The sequence below is a fragment of the Zonotrichia albicollis genome, chromosome 7 (assembly GCF_047830755.1).
Source record: "Zonotrichia albicollis isolate bZonAlb1 chromosome 7, bZonAlb1.hap1, whole genome shotgun sequence".
NCBI lineage: Eukaryota > Metazoa > Chordata > Aves > Passeriformes > Passerellidae > Zonotrichia > Zonotrichia albicollis.
The window spans coordinates 19,797,285-19,818,274 of NC_133825.1; the positions used below are offsets into that span (position 1 = coordinate 19,797,285).

Below are 20,990 nucleotides of genomic sequence, written 5' to 3' on the forward strand. Positions count from 1 at the left end.
ATTTCCATATTTTGGAGCATGTCTGATCATTAATAGGAGTCTGGATTTGAGTTAATCCATCCTGGATTTATGTGGTTGGAGCAGTGAACTGGGGAAGGTTTAAAGATGCTGCAGTTTGGCCCCATTTGTGGGATTGTGCCTCACATTTAAAAGGTGATTTCATGACTTCTTGCAACCTCTTTGGGGGAGGTTTACTGCCCCTTTCCTGAACCAGTGCTTGGGGATTGCACTCATGTTCTGCACCCACTTCTGTGCAAGGGTTAGAGGTGTTTTAAGAAGCCATCAGATGTAATCTTCAATTATTTACCTGTTTACAAGCAAAACACATCCGGGGCTTTGGACTCTGCTCAGAACAAAGCCCAGGACTTGCTCCAAATATTTGCTGTCCAAAGTCTCTCTGTGCTGAAAACCTGAAAACTCCACCTCTGCATCTGTCCAGCATTAAATTCTCTTTGATAGCAATGATTGGATTGAGGGCCTTGGAGACAGAGAATTTACAAGGGCCTGGAGGGTGAGGACACAGGGAATGGCTTCCAGTGCCAGAGGGCAGGGCTGGATGGGATATTGGGAATTAGGAATTGTTCCCTGGCAGGGTGGGCAGGCCCTGGCACAGGGTGCCCAGAGCAGCTGTGGCTGCCCCTGGATCCCTGGCAGTGCCCAAGGCCAGGCTGGAGCAGCCTGGGACAGTGGAAGGTGTCCCTGCCATAGCAGGGGGTGGAATGAGATGACTTTTAAGGTCTTTCCAGCCCAAACCACTCTGGGATTCCAAGAAATACCTGATTTCACCAGATACTGGAGTATCAAGAACTTCAAGTCCCTTCCCATCCTCTTGGCCTCTCACAATGATCACACCTTAACACCAAGTTCAAACCCTTGTGGTGATGCTGATATGGCCAAAGTGGCTCCTTGAATTTTGTCTGTGAGTGGGTGCAAGCTGCTTTACACAGGGCTTTGAAGCTGCACAGAACAGGGCAAAACTGCATCTCTTTCCCATTTAGTGCTCAGCAGGCCCTAAAGTAGCTCATCCTATAAATTAAGGGATAATACTCATGATGGAATACACGAGGCAATAAATGACTGGCAAATGATTGAACTGATCAGTTGAGATGGAAGGAAAGAAATAAATCTGTTTACCATCAGTGTAACCCAACCCCAGGCTCGTTATTCCATTAGTGTCACCAGAAATGAGAAATATTTTGGAGGCAATCCAGCTGATTTTTTTTAACCTTCCTGTAAGTTTTATGAGGCTGCTCTTTAAATGGGGAAAGATCTTCATTGTGTGGCTCTTCCTGCTGCCCCCAGGGTCCCATTGGCCTCCTTGGGCCCAGGACACTCTGCTGGCTCAGGGACAGCTCGGTGTCCCCCAGGTCCTTCCCCACAGAGCTGCTTCCCCAGCCTGTGCTGGTGCCTGGGGCTGCTCCTCCACAATCATTGAGGAACAATTTAACAAATCCTAGGATCAGCACTGAGCCCTGGGGACACCTGCAGTGACACCACCAACCACATCCTGTGCCACTGATCATGACCCCTGTGATCAGCCAGTTCTCAATCACCTCACTGTCTCCTCATGCTCGTTTCTTTGGCGTTGTTAAAACTGAAACCCTCTGGTTTTTATTCATTCTTGTTGCTCTCTCACTTTGGATCCTTCACCTGTGACAAGGGCTTCATTCCACCACACAATGTCCTTGAAAAACTTCAAAGCAAACCAATCCCCAAACCACAAAGAGAAGAAAAGCACTTTTACAAACAAGAAAAAGCCAAAAAAAAAAATTGTTGGTAATAAGAAGAGGAGGACACAACATAAAATATGCAGAGGTTTTACAGGCCCCATGATACAGAAATTATTTACGTTTAGGAATGCAATACTCACTTAAGAGCAACTGTTTCTCTTATCAAACCCTATTACCATAACAGTTCCTTCCAAATGCTAAATCCTAATAATTTGAACTGCAAGGATTTTGCTTTTTCCAGTACTGGGAATCATCTGGATTGGGAGGGGATGCTTTTGTGTCCAACAAGAAGCAAAACCAACTCAGCCCTCCCAGACACCCCGTGGCTTCTTCCAGCTTCAGGGGAAACATTAAGAAAGTAGTCAAATGAACCTGAGAATGGGGAAAAGAGAAAAATCTTGGTGTGTTTGAGGTGGTGGGAAGAAATCAAGGCCACTTAGACTATTCCTCCTTGGAAATACTTGAATGGGTGCAATGATTATTGTTCTATGACTCCCTGAGAGGAGTTGGGTCAGGTGGGGATCGGTTTCTTCTCACAGAAAACAATGACAGGATGGAAGGAAACAACTTCAGGCTGTGCCAGGGGAGGTTCAGATTGGATATTGGGAAAGGTTTCTTCACCCAAAGGGTGGCCAGATATTGAAAGGGCCTGCCCAGAGCAGAGGAGGTGTTACAATCCCTTGAAGTGCTCAGAACAAGTGTGGAAGTGGCACCTGAGGACATGGTTTAGGGGTGCAGCATTATTGGTTTCACTCAGTGATCTCAGAGGCCATTTCCAATTAAATGATTCCATGAATTCATGGATTCACCTCTGGCTTTCTCTGCCAAAGGAGCCCCAGGACATCCTCACAATGCAAGGAGCCTTTTGGCTGCAGCAGAGGCCAATGACTTGCTCCATCCCCACGTGAGGGTACAGATGAAGTTATTCCTCCTGCAGTGAAAGCCCCACTCTGCAATCTGCGCCTCGACCTAGTTCAGGGCAGGTTAATACAAACTATTTGTAACTTGTCATGCCCAGGGCTGAGAGTCCAAAGAACAGCCCAGTGTGCATCCCCCTCCTGCAGCCACAGGGAGCTTTGGGTGTGCTCATTCCATTGGATAGCTCACAAATGATGGACGACACCATCAGACATCCATAGCTGCTTAACACAATTCCATTACCCAGGAAAAATTACAGTGCTTGCAGTGAAGAGCTGGGCTGGGAGAAATGACAAATGTGAACAGAGCAGTGGGAGCCCCAGAGGGCTGGAGAACTCAGTAATAACACAAATAAAGTCCTCAGGGTTGGAGGGGCTGAATCTGTGATGGTGACATGAGCTTGGCCCCAGCACTGCCTCTGCTTCCCTCTAGCCCAATTTTGTGCTCTTATGTTGGGGGCTGTGGGGCATCTGCACTTGGTTGAGTTCCTATTTGGGCTCTCAAACCCTGTATTAAAGTAATTACTCAAAGCCCAGCCTGTAAATAAAGGGAAAGCTGAGGAACTACTCAGAGGAAACACACCCAGTTCCTGCAGCAGGAGCAGAAGATGCTGAGTGGGAGGGAAAGGGTGCCCTGTTCTTGTTCTCACTTGGTTTCAGGACTCTGCACCCTGCTCCTGCTGCTCTGACTCTTGGATCAGCCTTCTGAGGTGTCTTGAGGATCCTGCCTTCACCCTCCACCCTCTCCCCTCACCCCTGTGAATTCTGTATCTGGGAAGTTCATATTTAAGCTAAATTTAAACCATCCATGCACCTCTTGTGACCAATGTTCAAAATATCTGTCACCTGACATAAAGCCTGCTAATGACATCTGCCCAACACATTGGGATATTAAATCTGGCTTTTCCACAAGTCCTCCCCCATTCTCTCAAGTGCCACTCAAAATTCCCCTGTCCTACCTCTCACTCCAGCACCATCCTCATCTCAAGCATTTAAATTATATTCGATTATGTCCCCTGATCTGTTGTAAAACTCAGCCTGCCACTGAGTATGAAAACACTCACCTTAAATTGGATTTATTTTCTTTCTCACTTAAAGTATCCCCTGCTTGTCCTCCTTCCCAGGTCCTGTTCTGCTCTCAGCCAAACATCTTTTACTCCCAAATTTTTACTTCTGGCTCCAGCCTGGTATTCCAGCCTCTCCATAGCATCATCATGCTCCCATTTTGTTGCTCGTGTGTGGGAAGAGTTTCCAAGAGAGCATAAACTGATCTTTTGATCCTGTTAATCCCCTCCTTAAATTCCTTATTCCCTCCTTTGAATGTGCACAAGCTGCTGGTACTGAGGCCAGAGCTGAACTGCAATTTTCCCTGACATTAATTAATACAATCAACCACACAATCAAAACAGCTTTTTTCTGAACACAATCCTACATGAAAACCTTTAAAAAAACCCACCCAAACCAACCCAAACCATTCTTTCAAAAATTTAGCGTGCTGGGAAAAGGTTTCTTTTATGAAAAAAACCTGAGGTTTGAGCATCTTGCTCCATAGAAGTCCAACAGAAGCAGCTCAGGGAATGATGGAAAAGCTGTTTGCTGCCAATGACGTGGAATGTGCTGGGGAAAAGCACAGATTAGTCAGGAACAGGTGACCTGCACCTCACACTGAGACATTCTGCAGACAGAGAGGCATCACAGAAGCCTTCTGGCATTGTCACCAGAGCTACTAATGGGAGACATTTACTGTCCTAAAAGAATTGTGAGCTCAGTAGAGACTGACAAACAGAATTACTCAAAACCAAGTGGCAATTCAGGCACCTGCAGATACAGAACAGGCTGAACCCTTATGACTGGCAAATGCTTTTCACAGACACATTTAAACTGAACATTTGTGAGCTGTGCTTTTAGTCCTGCTACAATTTTTGCTCCTTCTCTAAAATCGGAGCAATTAAAGTCTCTCTTCTGCCACAGCTCTCAAAAACTCAAGCAACTGCTCAAAAGGACAGAATGACTGACAGAGCTGCACCTTTGGGAATGCCATGGGTAGGATTAAGGCATCTGAGCTCTCCTCTCCTCTTGGACACAGGGAAATGAAGATGGGGAAGTGTTTTAGTCACAGATAAAACATTTTCCATTTGTGGATCACTCCCAAACAGACACCAGCACCCCTGGGGATGCCCCTGAAACCCTGAGGTGAGGCTGTAGCTCACTGCAACTCATGGTGCAAGACACTAAATCAGGCTGTTCCTTTGCAGAGCTGGATTTTCCAGCAGCAGAATCTGGAATCCAGGGCGTGCTGTGCCACACCAGCACTCAACACACCCCGGTGGGTCTTAAAATCACAATTTGTGGGCTGAAAAGTGATTGCGTCACTTTTGCAAACTGTAGCCATAATATTTTCTGAAAAATCCTTTCCTTAGGAATTTTTCTCCTGAGAAGCTGGGTGGCCTCAGGAACAAAATGTAATCATTGATTATCTGCTGCTGTGGAATGCAACAGGGGCATCTGTGATTGGTCTCATGTGGTTGTTTCTAATTAATGGCCAATCACAGCCCGGCTGGCTCAGACAGAGAGTCAAGCCACAAGCCTTTGTTATAATTTCTTCCTATTCTATTCTTACCCAGCCTTCTGAAGAAATCCTTTCTTCTATTCTTTTAGTATAGTTTTAATATAATATATAGCATAAAATAATAAATCAAGGCTTCTGAAACATGACGTCAACATTCTCATCTCTTCCCTCATCCTAAGACCCCTGTGAACACCACCACAGCAAACAATTCCATGAGGGGTTTATTTCAGAATATAGATTATTTTAGAGATTCTAGAGGACAAAACGTTTGTATTTGTGGCCGGTGTTCATTGATTTCATAAATCCAGGATTTAACTACATAATTGCACATGAGGAGAACAATTACAGCTGTTACAAAGTGTGAACAGAATAAGACTCATATAAGGGAGGTGCAGGAGAGCAGAGAGTGCTGGTGTTCCACCTGCATGGTGGTGGAATATTCGGGGAGAAGATGCTGCTGGCTGAGCAGTGCCCCCTTTACCTTGACTCTGACGGTGACAGTGGCTAGCCCAGGTGGCATGGTGCCCTTGCTGTCGAAGGCTTCCACGAGGAAGGTGAAGGTTGCCTCTGTGTCGTGGAAGGATTCATAATCCAAGGATTTCCGCAGCGACAGCTCTCCCGTGTGCTTGTCCAGGGCAAAATGCTCCCGGGCTTCCTCAGTGCGGATCCGATAGTTCACATCTGCTCCCAGGTCCGCGTCCTTGGCCTGCAGGGAACAGAGGGACATCACACAAAATCCGTCCTTGTGGAAAACCAGGGCACCAGGAATATTTCTCTGTCTGCTCTGGGGTGCCCTGACCCCCAGGGCAGCACTGACTCTGATCCTCATTCATGGAGAAAGTTTCCTGGACTTCAAGATAAACTGGAACCTGTAGGAAAGACATTCTGTGTTGTTCTTGGGAGCCAGCAAAGGGTCTTCCTGAGGAAGACACCAAGGTTGTCACCATGGTGACGTGATGAAGAGAAAGTTAAGTTACATGGACGTTAGCTGGCTCCTTCATCACCTACTGAGAACTTTGTTTCTTTCTTATAACCAATGAGCAGCGAATGTGTCTGTTAAGTGAATGCAAATATCTTGAAAAAGTACAAAAGCAACCTGTTGCTGTAATCAATCTCTCTTGCACCCTTCTGATGGAGTTGTGGTACTTTGTGCTGTGTTGTGCTCTATAATGACATGAACCCACAAAAGTGTGCAATAGATTATATAGAGCAGTGTAGGTGCATCACTTGGTGAGAAATTGAGGCTTTGGGATTTTTAGTGTGTTGTGGATGGAAGCAAGATGGAGGGAACAGGGTGACATCCTGGGTTTCTTCTTTATTCTTCTTCTTCCTTCTTCTCCATGGGTTTGGGTGGCATTTTGTAATTGGGCAGAAAAGTCCCCATTGCAGCTCTGTGGGATCAGTTATTGGGTTAAAAGGGGAAATAATCCAGGTGTCAGCTCTTAATTGGATAGTTTAGTCTTAAAAGCCCTTGGAACAAGAGATTGTTGCCATTTTGTGCCTTCTAATGAAAAGCTGCTGAACTCACAGTAGTGAGGCTGTTTTACTGATAAGAAATAATAAACACCTGAGTCTGAACATGAACTACTGTCTCAAGTGCCTTCAATCCAGACCCAGAGAAACTGAAGACCAATACCCAGCAACTGGAACCCCCACACATCCTCACAAAATATCCCTCTGAAATTTAAGGGCAAACTGTTGAGGACATCCTGAGTTTAGTTGTGTTGCTGTAATCGTATTCAATGTGCACAGATACAAGGAATGAAGAATTCACTGAAGGTTTAAGCTGTGGGAAATGAGCACAGTGCTCTGGGAAAATGGCTGTGGAAACTGAAGCTGCTTTTAGTTCTCCAGCCTGAGCACCTGCTTTTGGCCACTGCCAGGATCACAGAATTCCAGGATGGTTTGGGTTAGAAGGGACCTTAAAACCCATCCAGTGCCACCCCTGCCATGGGCAGGGACACCTTCCACTGTCCCAGGCTGCTCCAAGCCCCAAAGTTCAACCTGGCCTTGGACACTTCCAGAGATCCAGGGGTAGCCACAGCTGCTCTGGGCACCCTGTGCCTCCCCACCCTCCCAGGGAACAATTCCTTTCTAACATCTGATTTGTATCTCTCCTCTTTTAGTTTGAAACTCTTCCCCTTGGCCCATAGCTGCCTGCCTATGTAGATGGTGGCAGTGTAGGTTTGCTGTTATTTCCTAAATAACCTTATCTTTAGAGGGTTTTTTTGGTACCTGGCTAAAGGCCAAGCATTTCTCAGAATCACAGAATCCCAGAATGGTTTGGGTTGAAAGGGACATCAAATCCCAACCAGTGCCACCCCTGCCACTGGCAGGGACAACTTCCACTATCTGAGGCTGCTCCAAGCTTCATCCAACCTGGCTTTGGACACTTCCAGGGATCCAGGAGTAGCCACAGATTCTCTGGGCAAAAGAACTTACCCCCATGCTGCAATTCACAATCTTGCATTGCAGTCTCACTGCCGAGTTAAACAAGAACCCTGAATATCACAGAACAACCACGCGCCACCTTCACTCACCCCCTCCTCACCTCCAGCTGCAGGAAGACAGTTCCTGGTGGGAGATTCTCTGGCACACAGACAGTGTAGGAGGCGTTGGTGAACACGGGGCTGTTGTCATCAATGTCCAGCACCTTGATGGCCAGCGTGAGCGTGGAGCGCCGCGGGTCCACGGCACCGTCGGTCGCCTCCACGATGAGCTCGTAGTGATCCCTCACCTCCCTGTTCAGCTTCACTGCCGTGTAAATGCTGCCATTGGATGTGATCCTGAACAGGTTTTTGAAGTTGGCCAGGCTGTAGTGGACCTGCCCATTAACCCCAGCATCTGCATCTGTCGCCTGAAGAGACAGCAGGAAAACCGTGGGTTAATGACCTCTGAGGGAGACACCCACAGGACAGAAACCAGGTTCTCACATCCCACAGAAACAAATGGCTCCATTCCCAGTGACAGAAGCCAGGCTAACCAGAGCCCTTCAGGAAAAAAGGCACATTTAGCTGCTCAGCCTTGGAAACTTTTGACAGGACAAGAGGACACAGCCTGAAGTTGTGTCAGGGGAGGCTCAGCTGGGACAGCAGCAGCAATTTCTGCATGGAAAGGGTGCTCAGGCCTTGGCAGGGGCTGCCCAGGGAGCTTTGCAGTGCCCAGCCCTGCAGGTGTCCCAGGAAGGGCTGGAGGTTGCCACCAGTGCTCTGGGCTGGGATCAGGCACAGGCTGGACCCAATCCTGGAAGTTCTCCTATCCTAAATGAATTTGAAAGTAATTTTAATTTCTAAATGACTCTGGGATTCTATCCTATGTTTCTCTGAGCTTCAACAGAGGATGAATTTGATGCTTGCGAAGCCAAGCCCTCAGATAATTCTAATGTTGAAGGATCCTCAGGACTGGGTGGTGTCTGAGAGGAATTTTTATTTAACATTGAAATAGTGTTTCATTGCTGCTCAAATCCTCATGGAATATGAATTTAGATGAAGGATGAATGCAGACAGACAGAAGGGACACGTGAGTTAGAAATTTTCTTTCCACTTAACACATTTGTCACACTTAGTGATATTTTCATTGCTACTCTATGAAGAACTACTTAAATTTCTGTTTTGCTCCTGTTCCCGTTCTTCAAACCCAAACATTATCACATCTCATCCTTATTCTTCTGTGCTCACAACAGGCTGATGATTGCCACAGAAAACAACCTCGATTTCTTTAGTTGGCATCTTTGTTCTCACACACTGAAGCAAGCCTCAGATTTCAGTGTCAGCCAAATAATTCTTTTTATCACATAATTACAAGGATGGACAAAATTAATAGGTTTTCATAGAGCTCTCAGGTTGAAATGCTGACCTGTTATTTTGCCTCCTCTTAATTAAATTAGGGTGTGATGAACAAGGTTATGTAAATTATACAAACGGCACTCTGCCCTACTCTTTTCTCATTTATTTGCCTTTATGAATGACATCTGTGAAGATCATAAGAGATTTGCACATTTTGTTTTCAGAACAGTCACCGGGAATGCTTAATTCTGGTGATGGTGTTCATTGTAAGGCTTGGTAATGAAACCATTTATCTTGCTAGAAATCAATTAAAAGTTAATTAAAATTGCTAATAAGGAAAACAATCACTGTGTTTCTTCCCTGCATCGTGCCCACGTGCTAGGGAGGGTTTGCTACAACTTCATTCTGACTGGTCCATTGGTACATAGCATCCTTCTAATCCACATCTGTCAGCTGGATTTGCTTAATTTCCAATCAATTCCATTTCCTCTGTAGAAATAACAGATCTAAAAAAACCCCAAACAAACAAACAAACCAAAAAGCCCCATAGGAATCTCCAAGAGTAATCAGAATTACGCCTATAATTGGAAACCGTGACAAAAAAATTCTCATGAGACAACAGTTTTGCATCAGGTTACTTTGGAAGCATGTTTGAGAATAGATAAACTTCTTGTTTAGGAAAGGAAATTAAAATTACCTTCAAATATATGGCAGGCTTTGCAACTGGGTTCCATAAAACATGACTGTGAATGTTGTGAACTCATTTGTGCACATCCTTAGGCAGAAACACCTTTGCCACATTCTGCAGAACTGATTTGGTTCACTGAATTCCAGAATGATTGAGGCTGGAGAATCCCAGCCAGCCCCTGGAGTCCCAGCTGTGCCCAGTGCCCACCTTGTGCCCAGCCCAGAGCACTGAGTGCCACCTCCAGCCCTTCCTGGGACACCTGCAGGGCTGGGCACTGCAAAGCTCCCTGGGCAGCCCCTGCCAAGGCCTGAGCACCCTTTGCATGCAGGAATGGATAATTCAATATAATCCAATTATCTAATTGGGATTATATCACCAAAACACTGGTGAAGAATTAACATTTTTATCACTCTGAACTTGAAAGAGATAATGTTCTCTCTATGGATAAGAAAGAAAAAGAGTTTAATCTGTTTCCTAAAAGAATCCTGTCTCAAGGGTGCACAACTGTTCCCACATGGAAATAATTTCCCAGAGCCTGTGGGAAGCAGCTCCTTGGACAAGAATTTGGTGTTGGTGAGGACACTCTCTGTCCCTCTTTGCAGTCATCACTTTGTACGAAATAGACAATTTTAACCCCAAATTCCAGCCCTAGATCTGTCACAAACAAGACTTGGTGGTACTTCTGGTGCAAGACTTGGCAGGAACTGAAAGAACAGGAGGTGTGGAAGATGGGGACATTTCAGGAAGTTCTGCTTCAAAAAAACCAGCCCTGGTGGAATTTATCTGGACCCTGACAACATGAACCAGTGACATCCCAATAAATTTAATCCCATTTGGTCACTAGCAACACTGGGCTGAATTCCCTGAGTGAACAGGTACAGAGTTCATTCCTATATCACCCGAATCCTAAAGAAAGTCCCAAAGCCAAGGAGAAAACAGCAGGACTAAAAAGAGGTGAGAGCACATTCCTGTGCTCCTCGAGGCTCTCCGCCACAACTCATCCCCAGTGATTTACACAAAAATACAGTGAGAGTTCTCAAGTTTTGGTAGGTAAAGGGCCACCAGATGACAGCAGACCAAAAAGGAGCTGCAGATGTCCCAGGCTGCTCCAAGTACTGTCCAGCCTGGCCTTGGGCACTGCCAGGGATGCAGGGGCAGCCACAGCTGCTCTGGGCACCCTGTGCCAGGGCCTGCCCACCCTGCCAGGGAACAATTCCTGATTCCCAATATCCCATCTATCCCTGCCCTCTGGCACTCTGAACCCATTCCCTGTGTCCTGTCCCTCCAGTTCCTGTTGCAGGGTCCCTCTCCAGCTCCCCTGTGTCCCTTCAGGCCCTGGAAGGAGCTGTGAGGTCTCCACACACCCTTCCCTTCTCCAGGCTGAGCATTCCCAGCTCTCCCAGCCTGGCTCCATAGGGAATTTGCTCCAGACCCCTCAGCATCTCCAAGGCCTCCTCTGGACCTGCTCCAACAGTTCCATGTCCCTCCTGATGTTGGGGACACCAGAACTGTGCACAGAATTCCAGGTGGGCCCTCACCTGAGCAGAAGAAAAGAGGAGCATCCCCTCCCTCCACACTGGGATGAGCCCAGGATACATCTGCTGTTTATCCAGAATCAGGAAAAATGTATCCATGCAAAGAGAAAGAGCAAGTACTGCTGATATTCTGGTGACTCCTCAGATCTCCAGGATGACTTTTATTTCTATCTATAATTCATTTAAGTACTGCATGATAAAACAAACATGGAAACCTGGGAATATAAATTACACCCTATTTTATTTCCCAGAAAACCCATCCCACATTTATTAGAAATGCCATCACCTACAAGGTGCCTGCCTTTACCTGATGTGGTAAATTCAGATTTGTGTTACCAGCTCTGCTTCCACATCACCAGGAAATGCTCAGGAATATAAACCAACAGTGTTCCAGAGTAACAAATCATCTCCCTCCATCTCAAACAGCAGGAAAACACAGTCCTGGGAGATGGGAATGACTAAGACACCTCTGAGGGATCATTAACTCTGAAATGTAATGATAAGGGCTTGAATGTCAACAATATTCATTATATCATTATCACCCTTTGCAAAAAAACCTCTTATTATACCCTCAACTCTTGCACATGCTGGTGACAGGATTTAGGCAGGTTAATTGAGGATTTGTGACTGAAATTTTGGAGCTGGAAAACAGCAAAACAAGGTTACTACTTGGTTACTACTCCAAAGGTTAGTACTCCAAATCAGAGACAAGTATGGTGGGTATCTGTAGGAATGTGCTTTTTGTTGATGGAGTGACAAAACAATCTTTTGTCTTTTTAAAAAGGAAATAAGCTCAGAAGTTTTTTCTTTGATTAGGTGAAAAAGACATTTCATAGGCTTGGGGAACTTCACTTCAAATTTAAGAAACAGGAACCAAAAAGTCTCACAAGCAATTCCTTCAGTTTAAATTTCCCTTCGTCAGGAGCAAAAGTTCCCCACAATCCCCACCCAAGCCAACCAAACTCCTGATTTTGGACAGCTTCCCCAGCATTCCACAGCTCAAGGCAGGAACTGTGCTGGAGGATCCAAGTGATGCTGTTGGTGAGAATTATAGTTCTCGTGGCAGATAACACGATTCCTTTATACTAGGGGTTTAATAGGTTTATTATTGAGGATTTAATGGGTTTATTACTCTGGCTTGGAAGTATTCCCAAGCCCCTCATTTGTTTCAAACAGCAAATCAAGTGTGGGTGGGAGTGTTAGATTGGATTTTGGACTTGTTTTGCAGGGAGATTACAGTTTGTGCCCACAGGACAAAATTAACATCTCCCAGATGCAGTCAGAGGCCACAAATATCTGAAATGTGCCTGACCTCTTTGTCATAAGCCAAATATCTGTAATTATTTTAGGGAGGGAACATCAGTCATCCATAAAAGTTTGGACTTTCCTTCTTTCCTAAAGTTCAGAAAGGCTTTTCCTCTCTTTTGTTGCTTCTTGCCAGCTTTTACACAGCCTTTCATTTTTTAAATTTTCTGTGGATGGATGGAACAGCTCTGCTGGGAGGAAAGGCCCAAGGCCATGCTGGACTTTGGGGCTTGGAGCAGCCTGGGACAGTGGAAGGTGTTGCTGCCCATGGCAGGGGTGGCACTGGATGGGCTTTGAGGTCCCTTCCCACCCAAACTAGTCTGCAATTCTTCGATTTTGGCTGTCTTGCTATTTCAAGGCAAATTCTACTTCTTTGACACCCAAGGGCACACACATCCTTTGGAAAAATCCTGCAGGTTTTATGAACTTCTGCATCCTACTGAATTCCCAGGTCATGGCAGCTTATCCTTCACTCCACTCAGAGCAGGATAAAGGAAACACCCTGTACATTTTCAAATGCTGGCATAATTTTCAAACACTGCCCTATTTTTAGGCATTCCACAAGCCAGAAGAACCCTGGATGATTGCTTCCATGGTCTCTGCCAATTCCAGTGCACCTGGAGGGTTAATTCCAAAACCAATTAAATGTGCTTCCAAACAAAACTGCACATTAAGAGTAGTCAAACCCTAAGAGCAAATATAAATGAAAATAAATGAAATTCCAAAAGCTCATGGCTGCAAACCCATCACTGGATGGGTTGGTGAACCTCCTGCATGAGATAATCACATTTTAATGCTTCATAGCTTCAACCAGCCCAGCTTTCTTCAGGCTGGCACACAACAAAATCCTAACCTTGGAGACTTGGTAGTCCTTGAAGGATGATTAAAATTTTGGGGTTTTGATGAGTGTGTTCTTTGGCAATGATATGATCAAGGGATTAAAGCAATGCATTTGCACACCAGAAAAAACCAAAATACCAAAAAGCCCTCCCAAAACAGAAACTTTCTAAATCACAGATGGAATACATTGTTTAAACTCTGCACATTTAGCTGGGCTCCCAAATATTTCTCTGAAGTGATTTTTTATTTTAATTTCCCTTGACTTTCATGTAGAAGCAACTTTAAAGCCCATCCAGTGCCACCCCTGCCATGTCATGGACACCTTCCACTGTCCCAGGCTGCTCCAAGCCCCATCCAACCTGGCCTTGGGCACTGCCAGAGATGGGAATCAGGCATCAAAATCCTAAAAAGCATGAACCAGAGACATGAAATCACTGATTCAGAAGATTTAGTTTGGTGTCAAGCCAAAAGAGATAACAGGGCTTAAAGGCATCCCAAAATGTCAAGTGCCAGCAGACAAAACCAAGAATTCCTTTCCTGGAAAATCCTTGGACTCTCAACAATCAACATGCTGATAATAAATATCAATATTCCCAGTGCACTAAAGCACAAATATTATCTGGAGGGCAAAGATGCAGATGAATGCACAAATATAATGAATTTTGGCAGCAGGGAAGACAAGAGCACAGCTTTTGAAATCCCTTTTGCTTCAGAGGCCATGTTATGGGTGGCAAGGAGCTTTTTCAACCTCCGACCTGTGACCAAGCTGACCTAAATTCAAGGAACAGTGGAAAAAGATGAGGAACTGTGGCTGCAGCCACTGCTGCCAAATATCCTCCAGGAATTCCCTGGTGCCAGCAGGAAGAGGTAATTCTGTCCAGCACTGACGGTCTGGAATGGAAATAAACAGCCCAAATTCATAACCACACCTCTTTCTCCTGATGCCACAGCTTTGGACTTGAGACATCAATCTTGTAAGGGGAATTTGCCAGTTAACAAACATGAAAATCCAGCTAGAAGCACATGAAATTCTTTTGTGACCAACATCTCCATGGGGATTTTGAGAGAGACAGTGCTGAAAGCCTTATTAAAGTCCTTTCTATCCTCCCTGGGGACAAATTCCTTAATAAACTGAAGGAAATTATACCACCAAGGCTCCCTCCCAATGATCTTATGATCATCCAACCACGTACAAGAAATGAAGTCTGAACTTTCTCTGCTTGGAGTTCACCTGCCACATTCTGATTCTCTGACTTTGGGGTCAGATTTGTTTTTTTATGGATTCTGACTCAAATCCCAGCTGCTCCCATTGGTTTTACATCTATGAGATGAATTCAAGCTGCATTGTTAGCCACTGGGTCATGCAGTGAGCAGGAGTCTTGGACTTACTCTGTGTATTTGAGATTTACTTCAGAGCCTGTGATTTTACTCTTTCCCAAAGGCTTAAGTCCTTTTCTTTCTGGATTGTCCTCTCCTGTCATTAAATCCCCTTTTTTCCTGGATTTTTCCTATCTCTTCCACCTCTAATTTTAATTCCTTTTCCTCCTGGATTGTCCTCTCTGCCAATAAATCTCCCATTTTTCCTGGTCTTCTCCTGTTTCCTCCACCTCTAATATTCCTTCAAGTTGTCTTAAAGTCCAGGAAATTTGGGAATTTAATATCAGGAGCCTGTATTTTTAACACAATGTGTAATCTGCAGAGCAGGTTTTGGAAAATCACACCCTTCACACCAAAAACAAAGCAGTGGGGATTTAAGAAAACTCAGATTACTGTCTAGACTTTTCCACAAGACACTGTAATGTAATAAAATCATAGAATCACAGATGCTTTGGGATGGAAAGGACCCTAAAGCTCATCTCATCCCAACCACGCCATGTGCATGGGCAATATTCCTCACCAGCATTTTAAGGAGTTTTTCCTGCTTGTAGAAACACAGGAGGAGCTGCTTGTGGGAGGTCTCCAGAGGTCATTTAGTCCAACACAACAAGCATTACCCAACAGCCGTGAAATTTAAATCAGGCTTTAGATCCAGGGTTTATCACCTTATGAATTTATTAAATAAAAACAGGAGCCTGTAAGAATTCACTGATACCCATGGACAGAAAGCTTTGTTGGGAAATCATTATATTTCATCAGCATTCAGGAGGGCTAGTACAGTACAACCAAATAAATTCTCCCAAACTTTTCCAGGAGGAAGAATAGGTCCAGCCTAAAAACCAACTTTCTTAAAGCATTTACGTTGTAACTTAAAACCAAACAGGTGACAGAGGTATCACACACCCTGCAAACTGTTCTCATTACTGGAATTAATTTATTCTGTTTCCATTTTAGGGAAGATCCAAGGGCCAGAAATACTTGAGCACATAATTCTTATCCCTATTTTCCATCTCATTTCCTTCCTTATTTCTCTTTGATAGCAACACATTCATGCTGGAGTTTTCACACAGTGCTAATCAATGACACCAAAATATCCAAGAATAAATGACTTATAGGCTTGGGTGAAAGAATCTGGATATAAATAAAACCCCAAATGAATAAAAACTTCTGTCAAGTGATGTCTTTCCTCTCCAGGGCCCCATCAGCTCAACAGTTTTTTATTTAACCCCAGGCTGCTTTTTTAGAGTCTGCAACAAACTGCTGGGGACTGTCTCCCCCTGCCCAAGGCTGTGAACATGCTTGCAGATCAATATATTGATCCCTTTCCTAAGTGTCATTGCATCTTTTTTACCTCCCATGCCCCTGGGATCGATTAAAGTGCAATGTACAATGCAGAACATCCTGATGCCCCATCTCCAGCTGGTTTAGACCACAACAAAGTGCCTGAATTTCACTGTGGAGCTCCCAGCTGGAGCTTTTTGGATTCCTGGGTGCCCTTTGTGGAGACTTGCACACAGCAGCAGCTGTGCTCCTGCCTTGCTGGGGGATGGATGCCCAGGATCAGAGGGGAAGCAGCAGCAGGGAATCCAACCCACCTCTGACTGCCCCAATTTAGAGAACACAGTGTGAAATAAAAGGATTGGAAACACGCTGGCAGCATTATCCTGTCTGGCTTTTGTTCTTTTCATCTTCAGGAGGCTCCTGGAGGGCCCACAGGCAGCACTCCTGTGCCAGGGCCTCCTGCACCTCCAGCTGGCAGCAGAGCAGCTGGAGAGGGAGAGCACTTCCAAGGGTGGATATGGCCTTCCTGCATGGAATAAATGCTCCAAATGTGGCCTTCACATTCTCTGATAAAATCCCTTCACCCAGGATTTTTCTCCTGGGAAGCTGAGAAGCCTCAGAGAAAAAGGAAAACAATTCTTGTCTCATTTGCTTCTCCTGTGTTGTGCTCACATATGGAATGTGTTTGGAGATTGTTTACCCACAGGTGATTATGACACTGGATTCTGCTGTGAGTTGTTCTCACTCTCTGGCCAATCAGGGCCAAGCTGTGTCAGGACTCTGGAGAGAGTCAGGAGTTTTCATTATAATCTTTTTAACCTTCTGTCTGTACCCCTTCTGTATTCTTTAATATAGTTTAGTATAGTATTCTTTACTATAATATAGTATCATAAATTAATACATTATCCTTCTGAGAACACAGAGTCAGATGCATCATTCCTGCCTTTGTTGGGACATTCCCAGCACATACAATACCAAACACAGGAAACCTCTCCCTGCCTTCCTGCTACATCTCCTTGGGAAACCAGCCCCAAATATTATCAAAGTCCTTGTGGGAATCCATTTGAAAGTCCAGCTTTCCCACTGAAAACAAAGCAGAGCATGGAAATCTCTGGGCTGTGGCAGGAGTTATTCCTGGGAGTGTTCAGATTGATTTATACCCCAAACTGCTTAAAATCCCCATCCCTGGAAGTGTCCGGGGCCAGCCTGGACAGTGCTCAGAGCAAGCTGGGATGGTGGAAGGTTCCCCTTCCCATGGCAGGGCTGGAATGGGATGAGATTTAGGATCCCTCCCAAACCAAACCACTCTGGAATTCTGACAATGAGCCCAGGCACCCAATCCTGACACCAAACCTCCTGTGCCAAAAATCCTGAGGGATCAAAGTGGTTGAGCACCTTTTCCAAGGCCTTCCTTACCAGGTTGTCTGGTCCCATGAGCAGCAGGGACAAATCTTGGGTTTTAAGGTAAAAATCTCTGGCTATTTTTTTCCCTCCCAGGTAAAAATGGAAGGTGGCATTCCAAAGGGAAAGGGACACCACAAAATCTGTCTTTTTATTTAAAATCCTCTGTATGACTGCTTGCTCCAGCAGATTTTGGGTTTCTGTTTGAAATTAGTAAAAAGCAGCTTTGTTAATCAGTGGGCTAATTCTTGGTAGGGAAAACACACAGCACTATAGGGATTTCTTCTTTTACCAGGCTATTCCCACCTCAAATATCTCTTTATGTACATTTTATCCACATTAAAGCTTCCATACAAAATTTATTCCCATTAACACCTCTCCCATACCTGCTGTGGTTTTATCTGAAGCACAACACACCAAAAGCTATTTCAGTTTTTAAGGAATATCCTCAAACAACACAGCTACACCCAAACTCTCATCACCATTATTTCAATAACCTCACTGGAGCCAGAAAAAAAAAATCTAAATGCCCCAATTTATCTTTCCTATACCCCAGAATGGCATTTCCAATGGGTATCCCTACATCAATTTGCAGTTGTGAACATGAAAGAGGAGAAATACACCCAATATTTAGGCTATAAAGAAAAAGCTTTCTCCATCCAGGGATAAATAGGACAGGAAATGACAGAAGCAGTTTCTGTCACTCCAAGTAGGAATAAACTATCCCAAGACCACAATAAATATTTTCATTTCCACACAACTTAGAAATTGCACTCATTTAGAAGCCAGGGAGCTTCTTGTGGCAATTATTTGTTGTATTTTACAGTTCTGTCACAGCTAAAAATAGAGGCAGGCTCGTGTTTGAGAAGATGATTGAGCCTTGAGGGCCCCAGCAAAGCACAAAATAGATTTGAAGGATATTTAGGACTGATTTAGAATGTTCCACCTGTGCCTTTTAGGATGCAAAATGAAAAACAACCACACAGGAAGGCAATGACAAAAAGCAGAGCAATAATTTAACCATTTTTCAAAACTGACTTAATTGCACCAAGGGATCCAAACTTTGTCCAAGACCAGCTCTGATTTCTTATGAAATAAAATAAGGATGGGAAGGAACACGATTATTATGGGTATTTGGGTTCCCATGGTACCCAAAATGTCCTGATTTCTGAAGCTTCTACTTAAAGAGCTCCCATTTTCTTTTGATATGGTTTCTGCTGGGGAAAAAAAAAGGCTCTTTTTCCACCTAAATTCCTGAAAAATACTTCCCAAGTCCTCTTTTACCTACAGCTCCTGCTGGATCCAACCTTAGTGCAGCAGATATGAGACATTATATTCAACTTCTGGATTGAAAACCCCTCTAATTACTGTTTCCTTCTTTCCCTTGAGTCAGGAGAAACAAACACTACCAAAAAAAAAGTGAGGTTTACTTCAAAAGACTGAATCCTCATCCAGAAGACCCCCATGTGTTATAAAAATTCACAGCTTCAAACCCTCAAATTTACACTATCCCCTATTTTTATACCAGGTCAGCAAGTATTTCACTCAAGGGTTTAACTGATTTTCCCCTTAATGGCCTCAAAATTTCCTCTAGGTGTGACAATTTCCTACACCCGGTGTCACTTGCTCAGCACGTTTAAATTCTATCTCAAAACAAATCATTTAAAAATGTGGCAACACTGTTTTGACCCTGTAAATCTGTTACCAGCAAGTTTTTACAGTGGAATCTTTTTTAAAAACAAGCTTTTGAATGTGCTATTTTTAAGTTACAAAGTGTTTTCAGTATTTAGCACAGGGAAGAAAACAATTCCAATATTTTAAAGCCCTCAAATGTGACTTTGCAGCCACAAGTGGAGAGTTTGCATTTCAGCTGAAAATATTTGGATGAATTTTTATCTGAGACACAATTATTTTGTGCTCTTTCCTCATCATCTGGACAGCTTAGATAATAAAATACACAATTTTATTGACTTACCCTTACTTGACCAACAAAAGCATTGGCTTCCTCTTCCTGCACAGAGAGGTTTCTGGGGAGAAACATGTCAAAAACTGGTCCGTTGTCATTGACATCTGTCACCACTATATTGACAGTAGCAGTCGAAGTCTAGGCAGAAAAAGAACATTTTGAAGAAATTCTCTTTATTTTACAGCTTCCCAGGTGAGAACCCTGCTGTTACTTATTGGGCAGAATCACAGGTAAGCAGATAATCAATTTTTTAAACATGTTTTTGTGAAAAGAGAAGCGTTTCAAGAGTAGGTTTTGCATTTTTGGAAGACAAAACAAGCTCCAGACTGACTCATACATTAGAGATGCATGAAAAAGATCAGTTATCTTTTAGTAGTACTTTAAGGATTTAAGGAGTATTTGTTATGAGTGGAGGGAAAAATCTGGAAATACCAAAATTTGCCACAATGTGAAAAGGAAATTAGTGATTTATCAATCAAAATACACCATAGTGATGATTAACTAAGCTGATTAAGTGGCACAATCATCTTGTATTATCCTCCTGCATCATCCTCCCCCCACTCGACCCTGATGTTCTATTTTGCAACCCAATTTTAACATCCCAGGAGGTGGGAAGAGCAGAATTAACTGTATTTCATAGAAAATTGTTGTCATTATATTGCAAGAGTTCCATTGTCATAATATTGCAAGGGTTCCATATTGCCAGAGTTTTGTACCACCCTGATGTTTCTCGTGCACAACTCCTCTAAGCACTGACTCTTCCTTGTCCTCACATCAGCCAACTGACTCCAGTTCCCCTTTTAACCAACCAATCACTCTTTTATAACACTCTTCTGATTGGCTTCAGCTGTGGCGTGCTAACGTCAGGCCTGCTCCTAATCTTTAATGATTTATCCAGCTGCAACTCTTTAGGGGGTAAGATTACTTTCTATACTACATTTATTTACCTATATTCTATTCCCCTACATAAAATGTCTACAAAATATGTCTGTGCTACCTGTGGAAATTTTCTCTCCCAATCCAAAAGGTGGAGAGGCGCTGGACTTGAGTCACATCCCTTTTCTCTGCTCCCATAGACTGAGACCTCCAGATCAAAACCCCACTTTGTTGTATTTATTAAATTATTGCCTTTAATATATTGAATTTTAAATCAATTGATCCAACTCAGTGTCTTAAAAGCTTAAATTTTGTATGTTCTGCTGCTTTGCATCAAACTCCTCTGAGGGAAATTTGGGCCTTCTTGGGAGGCCTGGAACATGTCCAGGGCAGGGAATGGAGCTGGGGCAGGGAATGGAGCCCCAGGAGGGGCTGAGGGAGCTGTCAAGGGGCTCAGCCTGGAGCAAAGGAGGCTCAGGGGGCCCTTGTGGCTCTGCACAACTCCCTGCCAGGAGGGGACAGCCAGGGGGGGTCGGGCTGTGCTGCCAGAGAACAGGGACAGGACAAGGGAAAGGGCCTCAGGCTGGGCCAGGGGAGGCTCAGCTGGGACAGCAGCAGCAATTCCTGCATGGAAAGGGTGCTCAGGCCTTGGGATAGGTTTAAAAAGGGAGGTTTGGAGCCCCCATGCCTGGAAGTGTTTAAAAAGTGAGAGGATGTGGC

At 44.3% G+C, this 20,990-nt stretch overlaps 1 protein-coding gene and 1 long non-coding RNA gene across 13 annotated transcripts in view; one reads left to right on the plus strand and one right to left on the minus strand.

Annotated features, from left to right (window-relative positions):
• The window catches only part of PCDH15 (protocadherin related 15), a 630,962-nt gene that overhangs the window by 89,012 nt on the left and 520,960 nt on the right, over nt 1-20,990 (minus strand). For all 12 annotated transcript variants that reach the window (XM_074544551.1, XM_074544552.1, XM_074544553.1 and 9 more), the window contains 3 exons: nt 19,404-19,532; nt 7,768-8,073; nt 5,698-5,922 (listed from right to left, as the gene is read on the minus strand). In XM_074544551.1, coding sequence (XP_074400652.1) covers nt 5,698-5,922; nt 7,768-8,073; nt 19,404-19,532 — 660 coding nt within the window. The remainder of the gene's footprint in view (nt 1-5,697; nt 5,923-7,767; nt 8,074-19,403; nt 19,533-20,990) is intronic.
• LOC141729673 (uncharacterized) overlaps nt 1-20,990 on the plus strand; it is a 112,208-nt gene that overhangs the window by 27,171 nt on the left and 64,047 nt on the right. The gene's annotated exons all lie outside the window — the stretch shown is intronic.